This window comes from Salvelinus fontinalis, chromosome 16, assembly GCF_029448725.1.
Source record: "Salvelinus fontinalis isolate EN_2023a chromosome 16, ASM2944872v1, whole genome shotgun sequence".
NCBI classification, from domain to species: Eukaryota; Metazoa; Chordata; class Actinopteri; order Salmoniformes; family Salmonidae; genus Salvelinus; species Salvelinus fontinalis.
The window spans coordinates 37223881-37240377 of record NC_074680.1 but is presented as its reverse complement, the minus strand read 5'-3'; the positions used below and the strand labels follow the sequence as shown (position 1 = coordinate 37240377).

General features: G+C 44.7%; 1 protein-coding gene across 4 annotated transcripts in view; it reads left to right on the top strand.

Moving 5' to 3' along the window:
• The window catches only part of LOC129813094 (serine/threonine-protein kinase D1-like), a 99998-nt gene that overhangs the window by 16026 nt on the left and 67475 nt on the right, over nucleotides 1-16497 (top strand). For 3 of the 4 annotated variants that reach the window (XR_008753112.1, XR_008753113.1, XM_055865274.1), the window contains exons 2-4: nucleotides 5747-5885; nucleotides 14276-14407; nucleotides 15972-16135. Coding sequence is in view for 2 of the 4 variants with exons in the window: in XM_055865274.1 (XP_055721249.1) it covers nucleotides 5747-5885; nucleotides 14276-14407; nucleotides 15972-16135 (435 nt within the window). In the remaining 2 variants the exon portion in view is untranslated. The other variant, XM_055865275.1, reaches the window with a different exon arrangement.

Here is a 16497-nt window from a genome sequence, read left to right as displayed (position 1 = left end):
ATCTTCAAAGGTACAGATATAATCTTACATGGTAGGCCTACTGTTCGGTACCTTTTAGCGTACATGTGTGGATAATCTACTATAATGGTACATTTTTGTACCCAATATTTTGAATTTAAAGGGTCAATCATCACACACTCTCAAAAACCACGCCCATCATTATCATATTTCCCAGCATGCTCTATTGCAGGTCGATTTTTGTTTGTTTCTTTCAATATGTGTTTTTCATGCACATTGATTGATTGATCTTATAATACACAAAGATAAATATCATACATTTTTCTAAACTAATCCAATCTGTTAGTATTTGGACTTATTGCACCCGTTACTGAGATGGTTGTTCCCGTTTAGATTGTTTACGTAGTCTAAGTTATCATTTTTCCCTACCTTGGCAGTCATTATAAATGCAGAATGCAGGTGATTAAAAGTTAACATTCATGGATATTCTAACTTTTGCTGGATTCAAATAGGAAATACATATCACTTTGCAAGCCAGCATAATGTGACTTGCCTAATGTGGCCTGCAAACCAGGAGTTTCAGACCACTGTGTTGCGGTAAACCTAGGCTGTCAAATTATCGCCTTATGATATATGTAATGTGTTGTCATAAAGAGTTTAATTTCAATGATAAAATGTTAATTTAGGCACTCTACAGGACTGAAAGCCATTAAATGCTACAACCATATCTCTATCAATAGCACACAGTCATATGGTTGGTACTGGTAACTCAAAAATGTGTTTGAAAGGCACCCTGGGAAATATGCAAATAAGGCTTTACACCCTACAGTGTTAAAGTAACACCCCAAAACCTTTTTAGAAGTATTTTTTTTGGCCACTTAAAAGGAACACACAGCTTCGTCACAGTGGTAGCACCCTAAAAAGTCAAATTTGTACCTTTTCTGAAGTCAGCTTGTCTACCTGTACTATCTTGTCCCCTAATGTCCACTATTGGCTCTATTAAGGTGCAAACTACCAGGGTACAGTTATGTACCTATAACTAAAGCTGCAAGGGAGGGTACCACTACAGTGACAAGTGTTTGTGCCCCTTTAGGAACTCATCTAAACCTTTCCTGAGGTGTGCAGGAGCTGTTTGAATTTCAACCAGACAAAAAGGTTAGGGCATTTTCACATATAGTCCTCCTTAAAAGAAGCGATCTCAGTCCTCTTTAAAGTGAACTCTGGGGTAAAAAAAGAGTAAAATAACAGTTATCTTTGTATTCACACTGCCCTTGCCTTTTAATGAGGATTCAACTCTTTTGCTTGTTCACCTCACCTATTTTGTAGTCTGAGTTATCTTTGCATTCACATTGCTATGAAAGGAACCAATATTTTTTACCAACATTCACTCAATGCACTCTGGGTTTTTACGAAGTGCAGGAAAAGCCATTCCATCAGAATATGTTATCAGACAGCTAGATATACCTACAGTTGAAGTTGGAAGTTTACATACACTTAGGTTGGAGTCATTAAAACTTGCTTTTCAACCACTCCACAAATTCCTTCTTAACAAACTATAGTTTTGGCAAGTCGGTTAGGACATCTACTTTGTGCATGACACAAGTAAATTCTCCAACAATTGTTTACAGACAGATTATTTAACTTATAATTCACTGTTTCACAAATCTAGTGGGTCAGAAGTTTACATACACTAAGTTGACTGTGCCTTTAACAGCTTGGAAAATTCTAGAAAATTATGCCATGGCTTTAGAAGCTTCTGATAGGCTAATTGACATAATTTGAGTCAATTGAAGGTGTACCTGTGGATGTATTTCAAGGCCTACCTTCAAACTCAGTGCCTCTTTGCTTGACATAATGAGAAAATCAAAAGAAATCAGCCAAGACCTTAGAAAAGAAATTGTAGACCTCCACAAGTCTGGTTGATCCTTTGGAGCAATTTCCAAACACCTGAAGGTACCACATTCATCTGTACAAACAATAGTACACAAGTATAAACACCATGGGGCCACGCAGCCATCATACTGCTCAGGAAGGAGACGCGTTCTGTCTCCTAGAGATGAATGTACTTTGGAGCGAAAAGTGCAAATCAATCCCAGAACAACAGCAAAGGACCTTGTGAAGATGCTGGAGGAAACAGGTACAAAAGTATCAGTATCCACAGTAAAACGAGTCCTATATCGACATAACCTGAAAGGCCGCTCAGCAAGGAAGAAGCCACTGCTCCAAAACCGACATAAAAAAGCCAGACTACGGTTTGCAGCTGCACATGGGGACAAAGATCGCACTTTTTGGAGAAATGTCCTCTGGTCTGATGAAACAAAAATAGAACTGATTGGCCATAATGATCATCGTTATGTTTGGAGGAAAAAGGGGGATGCTTGCAAGCCGAAGAACACCATCCCAACCGTGAAGCACGGGGGTGGCAGCAACATGTTGTGGTGGTGCTTTGCTGCAGGAGGGACTGGTGCACTTCAAAAAATAGATGGCATCATGAGGGAGGAAAATTATGTGGATATATTGAGGCAACATCTCAAGACATCAGTCAGGAAGTTAAAGCTTGGTCGCAAATGGGTCTTCCAAATGGACAATGACCCCAAGCATACTTCCAAAGTTGTGGCAAAATGGCTTAAGGACAACAAAGTCAAGGTATTGGAGTGGCCATCACAATGTCCTAACCTTAATCCTACAGAAAATCTGTGGGCAGAGCTAGGAGGTCTACAAACCTGACTCAGTTACACCAGCTCTGTCAGGAGGAATGGGACGAAATTCACCCAACTTATTGTGGGAAGCTTGTGGAAGGCTACCAGAAACGTTTGACCCAAGTTAAACAATGTAAAGGCAATGTTACTAAATACTAATTGAGTGTATGTAAACTTCTGACCCACTGGGAATGTGATGAAAGAAATAAGAGCTGAAATAAATCATTTTCTCTACTATTATTCTGACATTTCACATTATTTAAATAAAGTGGTGATCCTAACTGACCTAAGACAGGGACCTTTTACCAGGATTAAATGTAAACTTCCGACTTCAACTGTACTTAAATTGTGGATGCTAATAGATTGCATTTAGTTCAAAGACAATGCATACAAATTTAATCAGAAGATAATATTAACACGTAAATGCTTGGTAACAGAAAATAAATAATAATTGCAGATTAAACATTGCTGTAATTGAACATTTTACACCCAATGTAGGCTCCTGCCCCTTTAAGAGCTAACGTTGATTTTGTACTGTATTTTGTGATTATCACCAAATATTGTTGTCTTCTCATACTATTTAAACCCCACAATCAAATAAACAGCATATGAAGCTCTCTTAACCTGTAGATCACATATTACAAACAAATAATCAACATTTATAATAAACATCTTGTCAGTACAAAACGCCACACATACGTTTTTTCCGCAAATCTGAATCATAATCTTCTCACTTTTGCAGAACCAATGTGAGGTGTTATGGCAGGGGAAACGGTGTTGCATAATGTCAAGCCAACCTGGATAACTTTGTGTACATATTACCTTAAAAAAGTGAGCCGGACCTTGGAATGAAATCGAACCGAACTCAGACCACCTCTTGAGATGGTCTCTGCTCGGTTTGCTTCGGGGGCTCTTTTAAGTGGTCTGAGTTCCTTTTGGAGTGTTCACTATGCACAACAAATTTGGGTTTACAAAAATTGGCTGAATGTGACCAAGTGTGATAACACCCTAAAATTTGTGATATTGCTACTAAGATGCATTATTCACAATAGGATTAGTTAACATATTAGACTCATAGTACAATTGTGAGATGCTTAACTTTTTTAAATGATAGAGATATGTTCGTTTCCATGCCACTTGAAGTCTTCTTTCTTTTTGTCTTACACAATATTTGCAATATATTATCATTGTTCATTCTCATTGATTTAAAAAAAAGTCTACTAGGTCTCCTTCCCTCTAACTGTTTCTGTTGCATCGTTATTCTCAGGTGCTCCCTTTGCAAAACGTATAATTATCTCTCAGAGTTATTACAATAATAATATTGCAACAGTCCATTGTCGGTGTTACTAACAAGTTGTAATTGGATTAGTCTAAGGGTAACAGTTGATCAAATTACTGTGTGCGTGTGCGTGTTGATGTGCGTGTGCGTGTGTGTGTGTGCGTGTGTGATGTGATGTGATCTTGGCTAGATGGTGAAATAGTGGAATTGGCTACATGTTGTAACCTAGCTCATCAGAGTAGATCAATAGCGGGTTATGCACAGCAGTGGTTCCCTCACCACACTACACAGGTCAGTCAATATGTTGCTCTTTTCTTTGACATTGGATTGATTGGCAGGCTGTTATTCCTAAAACTGTTTTGTAACTAACCACAGAAATAGTGTTTAAACACAGTGCAAGTAGTTTGACTTTGGATAGATTAGTGAAAACTGACCTTGAGAAATCCAGTGTTCTACTACAGAACATGGTGAAACAGACCAGTCTCCTTTTACTATGTTTCTAAATACCAAGGGTCTGTTCAGCTGGGTGCAACATTACAGCATGCGCAGCTCTATCCAATGCTTTTCACTCTGCAATATTCTGCACATTTCACCTAATTGAATACACCCCAGGTTTGTTTAGTGTCCTTGCTGTGGGATGTTTTCTAGTATCCTGGGTATTTATTTGTATTAAGCACAGGTAATTTTCTAACTCCATTAAAATATAGTAAGGCCTCTGTTAATTAATGTGGGCTCCTTGGCAACAAACTGTTTGGTTTAATACCTACCCTACATTTACCAAAGGAAGACAATTGCCATGTCTGTTTGTTGGCTATAGGCTTCTGCCACTTGGTAAAGACTGTATATAACATATTATAAGCTGCATAATAAGACATCATAAGGGCTCGTAACATGCTTATAACAGTCTGCATCATTATGGGGCTCCATAATCAGCAGAGTAAAACCAATTTGAAGAGGCATATTACTTAGCTGTGACTTGCGTTACTACTGAATGGAGGCTGTGATGAACAGCTTTGTAAATATCCCTGAAGAACCATTGGAGCTACTCAGTAATGCGCTAGTATATTTATTACATCAATTGTCAGTTTGGTGTCAGACAGTACAGTATCATCAATTGTGAAAATTTGAACTATGGGCTCTCTAAATTGAATTTAGAGACAACATCACTGTTCCTCTAAATGTTATAAGGTTAATGTAATCAAAATCAAATCAAAGTTTATTGGTCACGTACACAGATTTGCAGGTGTTGTAGCAGGTGCAGTGAAATGCTTATGTTACTAGTTCCAACAGTTCAGTCGAATGTCTAGCAAATACAATACTAATACACAAACAAAATAAAACAATGAATTAAGAAATGTCAGAACAAGTCCAATTAACTCTCCACGTAGATATATTAGAGTGAGCAGTGTCAGAATCCAGAATATAAATATAAATACATGGTGTGTATAGACAGTATATAACTTGAAAAGAAAATGGTATGTACAGTAGCATGTATATTAGGGTGAGCTATGTGGAGAATACCGCACACTCTGTCCTAGTCTGCTGTGTGAGATGCCTCCAGAAGGGCCTCTATTGAGACTGGTGTCTTCTTGGGTTGCATACAAACAAAGCAGAAAAGGGCCTCTTTAATTTGACAATTAAACATAATGTTTTATAATAGTTTGAAAGGAAATGATTGTACATTTCTCTCCACTAAGTCAACAAGCAATATAACAACAAATCGGGTTTGAACAGAACTCTAGTCAACCAAACAAGAAAACCTATCAAATGTTAACCAATGCCAGCTACTCTTTTTGTCTCTCCCACACAGTTACCCGAATGTGGCTTCTATGGGATGTATGACAAGATCCTGCTGTTTCGCCACGACCCAGGCTCAGAGAACATCCTCCAGCTGGTGAAATGTGCTACAGACATCACAGAGGGAGACCTGGTTGAGGTGGTCCTGTCAGGTAAGACCAGTGTTCACTACACAATACACACTACCTGGTTGAGGTGGTCCTGTCAGGTAAGACCAGTGTTCACTACACAACACACACTACCTGGTTGAGGTGGTCCTGTCAGGTAAGACCAGTGTTCACTACACAATACACACTACCTGGTTGAGGTGGTCCTGTCAGGTAAGACCAGTGTTCACTACACAATACACACTACCTGGTTGAGGTGGTCCTGTCAGGTAAGACCAGTGTTCACTACACAATACACACTACCTGGTTGAGGTGGTCCTGTCAGGTAAGACCAGTGTTCACTACACAATACACACTACCTGGTTGAGGTGGTCCTGTCAGGTAAGACCAGTGTTCACTACACAATACACACTACCTGGTTGAGGTGGTCCTGTCAGGTAAGACCAGTGTTCACTACACAATACACACTACCTGGTTGAGGTGGTCCTGTCAGGTAAGACCAGTGTTCACTACACAATACACACTACCTGGTTGAGGTGGTCCTGTCAGGTAAGACCAGTGTTCACTACACAATACACACTACCTGGTTGAGGTGGTCCTGTCAGATAAGACTACAGTACATACTAGAATAGGGCTGTGTCCGTTAGCCTAAAACGGAAGAAAATAAACTGAAATAGGGAGGAAATTCCCAAACTTGACCAATAGGAAACATTTGTTTGTCACGTTCCTGACCTGTTTTCTCTTGTTTTGTATGTGTTTATTGGTCAGGGCGTGAGTTTTGGGTGGGCAGTCTATGTTTTCTATTTCTATGTTGGGATTTTGGTGTTCGGCCTGGTATGATTCTCAATCAGAGACAGGTGTCTATCGTTGTCCCTGATTGAGAATCATACTAAGGCATCCTGGGTTTCACTTGTGTTTTGTGGGTGTTTGTTCCTGTGGAGGTTTTGTTGCCACACAGGACGGTTTCGGTTTTGTCACGTTGGTTGTCTTTGTATTTTGAATTGTTTTGTTGACTTTCATTAAAAGAATGAACACTAACCACTCTGCGTTTTGGTCCACACCTTCTGTCAGCGAGGACAGCCGTAACATTGTTTTGGTTTTCTGATGCAAAATGTTTCAAAACATTTTGTTACGGTTTCCCTAATGAAAATGATCCCTCCTTAGAAGCTCAGGCATGGCACAACCTTATCTTCATCATTTAAAGTGGAACTTCTCAACATGCAGACAGTGTTCCTCTGGATTTGAGTATGCAGCATGCTCCTGTTTGAGGGTGAGTTCTGTTCACCTGTGTTCTTTTTGCATACAGGCTACATTCATTTAACCTTTGTCCACAGTATATTAACGCATATCAATAATGCAGGTCATATCACCTCCACCTTACCGGCCACCCTAGACCCACTTCAGATCCACAGATGACGCAATCGCCATCACACTGCACACTGCCCTATCCCATCTGGACAAAAATAATACGTATGTGTAACAGTCCTGACCTGTTTTATGTTGTTTTTTATGTGTTTATGGTCAGGGCATGTGTTTTGGGTGGGCAGTCTATGTTATCTGTTTCTATGTTGGTTTTGGGTTACCTGGTATGGCTCTTGATTAGAGGCAGGTGGTTTGCGTTTTCCTCTAATTAAGAGTCATATTTAGGTAGGGCGTTCTCACTGTTTGTTTGTGGGTGATTGTCTCCTGTGATGTCTTCGTCGTTGTCGATGTATTTTCACATACGGGACTGTTTGGCTGTTCGTGTGTTTTGATGTAACGTTCCTGTCCGTGAGTTTACGTTTAGTGATGTGAGTTTATGTTCAGGTTTCGTTCTACGTCGTTTTGTTATTTTGTAAGTTTGTTAAAGTGTTTGTTTTCGTGTTGCCATCAGTTTTGTCGTTTATAAATAAAAGATGGCTTATTTCCCGCAAACCGCATTTTGGTCTGAAGATCCTTCTCTCCTCACCTCATCCGAGGATGAGGAGAGCGACAGCCTTAACAGAATCACCCACCACGCTAAGACCAAGCGGTATGGGAATGCTCTACGGAGCAACAAGGACTTCTGGACTTGGGAGGAGATCCTGGACAGTAGAGGACCTTGGGCTCAACCAGGGGAATATCGCCGTCCAAAGGAGGAGTTGGAAGCAGCGAATGCTGAGAGGCGCTGGTATGAGGAGGCAGCGCGACGACGCGGTTGGGAGCCCGTGAGTCAGACCAAAAAATTTCTTGGGGGGGGCACACGAGGAGTGTGGCAAAGCCGGGTAGGATACCCGAGCCAACTCCCCGTGCTTACCGTGGAGGTAGAAGGCGTCGTACTGGTAAGACACCGTGTTATGCGGTAAAGCGCACGGTGTCCCCAGTACGCGTGCTTAGCCCAGTGCGGGCTATTCCACCTTGCCGCACTGGGAGGGCTAGGTTGGGTATCGAGCCGGATGTCATGAAGCCGGCCCAACGTATCTGGCCTCCAGTACGTCTCCTCGGGCCGGCGTACATGGCACCAGCCTTACAGGTGGTGTCCCCGGTTCGCCTGCATAGGCCAGTGCGGGCTATTCCACCTCGCTGCACTGGCAGGGCTACGGGGATCATTCAACCTGGTAGGGTTGGGGAGGCTCGGTGCTCAAGAGCACGTGTCCTCCTTCACGGTCCGGTAGACCCGGTGCCACCTCCATGTACCAGTCCTCCGGTGGCAGCCCCCCGTACCAGGCTGTCTCTCCGGGTTCTCTCTCCTGCTGTTTCCTCCTCTCCAGCGCAGCCAGTGCCTAGACCACGCACCAGGCTGTCTCTCCTTCTCCTTCCTACAGAGCCATCCGTCTCCCCAGCGCCTACAGAGCCATCCGTCTCCTCAGCGCCATCTGAGCCATCCGTCTCCCCAGCGCCATCTGAGCCATCCGTCTCCCCAGCGCCATCTGAGCCATCCGTCTCCCCAGCGCCATCTGAGCCATCCGTCTGCCATGAGCCTGCAAAGCCGCCCGTCTGTCATGAGCCTGCAAAGCCGCCCGTCTGCCATGAGCCTACAGAGCCGTCCGCCAGACAGGAGCCGCTAGAGCCGCCCGCCAGACAGGAGCCGCTAGAGCCGCCCGCCAGACAGGATCTGCCAGAGCCGCCAACCAGACAGGATCTGCCAGAGCCGCCAACCAGACAGGATCTGCCAGAGCCGCCAACCAGACAGGATCTGCCAGAGCCGCCAACCAGACAGGATCTGCCAGAGCCGTCCTGCCATGACCAGCCAGAGTCGTCCTGCCATGACCAGCCAGAGCCGTCCAGCCAGGACCTGCCAGAGCCGTCCAGCCAGGACCTGCCAGAGCCGTCCAGCCAGGACCTGCCAGAGCCGTCCAGCCAGGACCTGCCAGAGCCGTCCAGCCAGGACCTGCCAGAGCCGTCCAGCCAGGACCTGCCAGAGCCGTCCAGCCAGGACCTGCCAGAGCCGTCCTGCTATGACCTGCCAGAGCCGTCCAGCCAGGACCTGCCAGAGCCGTCCAGCCAGGACCTGCCAGAGCCGTCCAGCCAGGACCTGCCAGAGCCGTCCAGCCAGGACCTGCCAGAGCCGTCCAAACAGGACCTGCCAGAGTCCTTCAGCCGGGATCTGCCCCTTGTCCCGGTGCTGCCCCTTGTCCCGGTGCTGCCCCTTGTCCCGGTGCTGCCCCTTGTCCCGGTGCTGCCCCTTGTCCCGGTGCTGTCCCTTGTCCCGGTGCTGCCCCTTGTCCCGGTGCTGGTCCTTATTCCGGTGCTGGTCCTTATCCTGGTGCTGCCCCTTGTTCCGGTGCTGCCCCTTGTCCCGGTGCTACCCCTTGTCCCGGTGCTGCCCCTTGTCCCGGTGCTGGCCGTTTATTTAGGGGAAGGTAGTTTTAGGGTGGTCAGTGGAAGGGGTAGACAGAAGAGGGGAGTGACTATGGTGGTGTGGGGACAGCGTCCTGAGCCGGAGCCACCACCGTGGTCAACTGCCCACCCAGACCCTCCCCTGGACTTTGTGCTGGTGCGCCCGGCGTTCGCACCTTGAGGGGGGGGGTTCTGTAACAGTCCTGACCTGTTTTATGTTGTTTTTTATGTGTTTATGGTCAGGGCATGTGTTTTGGGTGGGCAGTCTATGTTATCTGTTTCTATGTTGGTTTTGGGTTACCTGGTATGGCTCTTGATTAGAGGCAGGTGGTTTGCGTTTTCCTCTAAGAGTCATATTTAGGTAGGGCGTTCTCACTGTTTGTTTGTGGGTGATTGTCTCCTGTGATGTCTTCGTCATTGTCGATGTATTTTCACATACGGGACTGTTTGGCTGTTCGTGTGTTTTGATGTAACGTTCCTGTCCGTGAGTTTACGTTTAGTGATGTGAGTTTATGTTCAGGTTTCGTTCTACGTCGTTTTGTTATTTTGTAAGTTTGTTAAAGTGTTTGTTTTCGTGTTGCCATCAGTTTTGTTGTTTATAAATAAAAGATGGCTTATTTCCCGCAAACCGCATTTTGGTCTGAAGATCCTTCTCTCCTCACCTCATCCGAGGATGAGGAGAGCGACAGCCTTAACAGTATGTAAGAATGCTGTTCATTGACTACAGCTCAGCACCATAGTACCCTCCAAGCTCATCATCAGGCTGGAGGCCTTGGGTCTCAACCTCTCCCTGTGCAACTGGATCCTGGACTTTCTGACGGGCCGCACCCAGGTAGTGAAGGTAGGAATCAACATCTCCACTTCACTGACCCTTAACACTGGGGCCCCACAAGGGTGTCTGCTCAGCCCTCCCCTGTACTCCCTGTTCACCCACGACTGCACGGCCATGCACGCCTTCAACTCAATCATCAAGTTTGCAGACAACACAACAGTAGTGGTCTTGATCACCAACAACGACGAGACAGCATACAGGGAGGAGGTGAGGGCACTCGGAGTGTGGTGTCAGGAAAACAAACTTACACTCAACGTCAACATAACAAAGGAGATGATCGTGGACTTCAGGAAACTGCAGAGGGAGCACCCCCCTATCCACATCGATGGGATAGCAGTGGAGAAGGTGGAAAGTTTTAAGTTCCTGGGCGTACACATCACAGACAAACTGAAATGGTCCACCCACACAGACAGCGTGGTGAAGAAGGCGCAACAGCGCCTCTTCAACCTCAGGAGACTGAAGAAATTTAGCTTGTCACCCAAAACCCTGACAAACTTTTACAGATGCACAATCGAGAGCATTCCGTCGGGCTGTATCACAGCCTGGTACGGCAACTGCACTGCCCTCCACTTCAAGGCTCTCCAGAGGGTGGTGCGGTCTTCACAACGCATCACCGGGGGCAAACTACCTGCCCTCCATAACACCTACAGCACCCGATGTCACAGGAAGGCCAAAAAGATCATCAAGAACAACAACAACCCGAGGCACTGCCTGTTCACACCGCTATCATCCAGAAGGCGAGGTCAGTACAGGTGCATCAAAGCTGGGACCGAGAGATTGAGAAACAGCTTCTATCTCAAGGCCACCAGACTGCTAAACAGCAATCACTAACTCAGAGAGGCTGCTGCCTACATTGAGACCCAATCACTGGCCACTTTAATAAATTGATCACTAGTCACTTTAAACAATGCCACTCTAAATAATGCCACTTTAATAATGGTTACATATCTTGTGTGGAGGCTGCTGCCTACATTGAGACCCAATCACTGGACACTTTAATAAATTGATCCCTAATCACTTTAAATAATGCCACTTTAATAATGTTTACATATCTTACATTACTCATATCACATGTATATACTGTATTTTATACCATCTACCTCAACTTGCCTATGCCACTTGGCCATCGCACATCCATATACTTATATGTACATATTCCCATTCACCCCTTTAGATTTGTGTGTATTAGGTAATTGTTGGGGAATTGTTAGATTACTTGTTAGATATTACTGCACTGTTGGAACTAGAAGCACAAGCAGTGTTCTGCCCCTCTCCACCCGCTCCCCTTGTTGTAGAAAGTTTAAATGCCTCACCCGGTGAGAAATCAGGGGTGGGCTTATCTTAGCTCAGGAGTAGGAAGTGATCCAAGTATCAATCTTGACACTGATAAAGTGTTTTTCTAAACACTTGGCAGGCTTTCTCTTCACCCTCTGTGTGTTACAGTATGGCAGGTCATTTAGTTGTGTCTGTGGTACAGCGACAGGGGAGACATGGGGCAGAATGACACCTCTGTTACCCTGGCTACACCCCTCACTGGGAAGGAGACGGCTCAGGTGATTTAGTGATTTACACGCCCAGATGCACAGATTCTCATAGACATGCTCCCCGACATCTGTCATGAGACTTTTTAATGACACACTCAACAGCTGAGAGATCAGTGAGCACACGCGGTAAAAGAAACCCAGGGAAAACCTTACAACTGTCAGAAAGAAGAAGTGAAGACGAGACAGTCTGTGGTTATTAATTGTGATGATTTCCACCAAGGTGGCTGATCTGATCAAAATGTGTCCTCTGTTGACTGTGGTGTGTTGACATCTGTTTGTATGTCTGTTTCAGCATCAGCCAGGCAGCGCAAAGTGAATCACAACAGAGAACTGCATTGATTCTAATGTATAGCTATTGTGTAATGTTAGGGTCACGTGTTGTAAAGGTTCATATTGGTATGTCTTACTGCACAGGTATTTATTTTTGTACTACTGCCTTTATTCAGTTAATCTCAGTTTATGCTCGCACTCACATTTGAGATAAAAGATCAAAACAACTTATAACCTTCTTCTGTTCCTTAATCTTGATAAGTCTTAGAAGGTATATGAGGGAAGACAGTGTGAGTATGGTCATGCTAAAATAGAGCAGCTGCTATAAACGCTTCCCAACTTGACAGAGCCAGTACACTTGAGCTCCATTGAACTCATCAATAAAATCATTAATTCCCTTCACAGATGATCATTTGGGTTAAATCTCCTACGTACAAGGAGAAATAAAAATGCTTATGGTTGGTAAATTAACATTACGGTATGTTACACTGCATCCCAGAGAGTTGTTTTCACCAGTCAGTCTTACTGTCAAAGATCTCACAATTTGTGTTTCCTCGTTTGATCTTTTCAACTTCTAGAGCAACTTAACTAGTGTGAAGGTGGATAGGATGCTAAGAAGACTTTTTTCTGTCCTCAGCATGAGGGTGTGAACAGTGTACATTTGTTACGTTGGCACAGGATGCTACTGGATGCAAGCAGGGGTGTGTACACCATACAGTAAACATAAATATCGAAGAGAGGAAGAACTGAACTTGAACTCTGTTGAAAATGCTTTCTGCCCTGTTTGTACACTGAAATGTGACACACTGTAACACTTTTTGCCATTGTGGAAGAGTCAAATGATTAATACTGTACCATACTGGAATGTACACTGCTCAAAAAAATAAAGGGAACACTTAAACAACACAATGTAACTCCAAGTCAATCACACTTCTGTGAAATCAAACTGTCCACTTAGGAAGCAACACTGATTGACAATACATTTCACATGCTGTTGTGCAAATGGAATAGACAAAAGGTGGAAATTATAGGCAATTAGCAAGACACCCCCAATAAAGGAGTGATTCTGCAGGTGGTGACGACAGACCACTTTTCAGTTCCTATGCTTCCTGGCTGATGTTTTGGTCACTTTTGAATGCTGGCGGTGCTCTCACTCTAGTGGTAGCATGAAACGGAGTCTACAACCCACACAAGTGGCTCAGGTAGTGCAGCTCATCCAGGATGGCACATCAATGCAAGCTGTGGCAGGAAGGTTTGCTGTGTCTGTATGCGTAGTGTCCAGGGCATGGAGGCACTACCAGGAGACAGGCCAGTACATCAGGAGACGTGGAGGAGGCCGTAGGAGGGCAACAACCCAGCAGCAGGACCCCTACCTCCGCCTTTGAGCAGGAGGAGCACTGCCAGAGCCCTGCAAAATGACCTCCAGCAGGCCACAAACATATTTAGATTAAGTCTACCTAGACTCCACATTCACATACACACACTCATTTTCTGAAGCATGTAATGATAGTTTACATGTTGTTAAACTTCCAAACATATATTGGCCTTTAAACAAAAGGCAAAACAATAATTTGAATAAATTGAAGCAGTTTACCCAGCAGAATGGCTAATCAGTATGTATTCTACTTGAGCGTGCTGAGACAAGCATGTTGGTGGGGAGATATGTGTGTTTGATGAGGCAGTCTACTCTCATGCTGTGCTCTCCACTCTATCCCATTGGCCCAATGCAGCCTAACTGCACCAGCCAATCAGAAAATCACAACTCCATATGCAGCAAAAAGCCTTGGTTACCTCAACATATACAAATACTGTACCAGGGAACGGCCATTCATTTTTAATTGTACATCCATTGAAAACACGGTCCCACTACACTACTACTATATCACTATTCACAGAATACTACTCAGTTCTTGAGTACTGTTTAAATCTAGGAGTGTGAGGAAAATGTTGGAATTGAACCATTGACTATTGTTGTCGTTGTCCTGTTCTAGCATCTGCCACAGTGGAGGACTTCCAGATCCGTCCCCATGGCTTGTTTGTCCACTCCTACCGGTCCCCTGCCTTCTGTGACCACTGTGGAGAGATGCTGTGGGGCCTGGTGAGACAGGGTCTCAAGTGTGAAGGTAGGTACTGTATAGAAGGAGCTCTGGCCTGCGTCTCAAGTGGCACCCTATTCCCCATATAGTGCACTACTTTTGACCAGAGCGCTGGTCAGAAGTAGTGCACTTTGTAGGGAATAGGGTACAATTTTGGACACAACCTTGGCCCTATTTCAACAAATGTAATTAGGTTCCAGCCACTCTGACACCATTACGTAACTTTCTAAGAGAGGATATTATCAGGGTACATTGGATACAGGCCACTCAGGTGTACTCTGGTCTGAAGAGGTCTCTTCAGGGTCCACGATGAGCAGCAAAGTCCCTGCTTGAAGAGTGTTGGGAAGAAGAAAACAATTTTTCTTCTGTCAGCGCGGCACCTCTCTTCCACGTAAAGTTGATCAGGCTGTTGATTGTGGCCTGAGGAATGTTGTTCCACTCCTCTTCAATGGCTGTGCGAAGTTGCTGGATATTGGTGGGAACAAGCTGTCATACACGTCAATCCAGAGCATACCCAAACATGTTCAATGCATCACATGTCTGGTGAGTATGCAGGCCGTGGAAGAACTGGGACATTTTCAGCTTACAGGAATTGTGTAGAGATCTTTGCGACATGGGGCCATGCATTATCATGCTGAAACATGAGGTGTTGGTGTAACCCCACCGCCACTCTGTTCACAACGTTGACATCAACAAACCGCTCGCCCACATGACGCCATACATGCTGTCTGCCATCTGCTCGGTACAGTTGAAACCGGGATTCATCCGTGAAGAGCACACTTCTCCAGCGTACCAGTGCCCATTGAAGGTGAGCATTTGCCCACTGAAGTCGGTTATGACGCCGAACTGCAGTCAGGTCAAGACCCTAAGGACGACGAGAATGCAGATGAGATTCCCTGAGACGGTTTCTGACAGTTTATGCAGAAATTCTTCGGTTGTGCAAACCCACAGATTCACCAGCTGTCTGGGTGGTTGGTCTCAGATGATCCCGCAGGTGAAGAAGCCGGATGTGTGGGTCCTCGGCTGGTGTGGTTACACGTGGTCTGCAGTTTTGAGGCCGGTTGAATGTACTGCCAAATTCTCTAAAACAATGTTGGAGCTGGCTAATAGTAGATAAATGAACATTCAATTATCTGGCAACAGCTCTGGTGGGAATTCCTGAAGTCAGCATGCCAATTGCACGCTCCCTCAAAACCTGAAACATCTATGGCAATGTGTTTTGTGAGTGGTCTTTTATTGTCACCAACACAAGGTGCACCTGTGTAATGATCATGCTGTTTAATCAGCTTCTTGCCACACTTGTCAGATGGATGGATTACCTTGGCAAATAAGAAATGCTCACTAACAGGAATGTAAACAAATTTGTGCACCACATTTTAGACAAATAAGCTTTCTGTGTGTATGGAACATTTATGGGATCTTTTATTTCAGTTCATGAAACATGGGACCAACACTTTACATTCAATTTATATTTTTGTTCAGTGTAGTTCCATAAAGACAGTCTCTCACCAGTTTGATGCAAGTATAAAAATGACCACGTTACACATGAACTCACCTTTGCTCTGAAACCGTCTGTTTCTCTGCTCTGAAGGTTGTGGTCTGAACTATCACAAGCGCTGTGCCTTTAAAATCCCAAATAACTGCAGTGGTATCCGCAAGCGGAGGTTGTCCAATGTCTCTCTGACCGGCTTGACCACACTGACCATCACGCGGTCCAATGAGCCTTTGCCTTTCACCTCCGACGAGGCCTTACTGGTGAGTTTATCCTGGTTGCTGGTGAGTTTACCCCTGGTTACTGGTGAGTTTACCCTGGTTACTGGTGAGTTTACCCTGGTTACTGGTGAGTTTACCCTGATTACTGGTGAGTTTACCCCTGGTTACTGGTGAGTTTACCCTGGTTACTGGTGAGTTTACCCTGATTACTGGTGAGTTTACCCTGATTACTGGTGAGTTTACCCTGATTACTGGTGAGTTTACCCCTGGTTACTGGTGAGTTTACCCTGATTACTGGTGAGTTTACCCTGATTACTGGTGAGTTTACCCTGATTACTGGTGAGTTTACCCCTGGTTACTGGTGAGTTTACCCTGGTTACTGGTGAGTTTACCCTGATTACTGG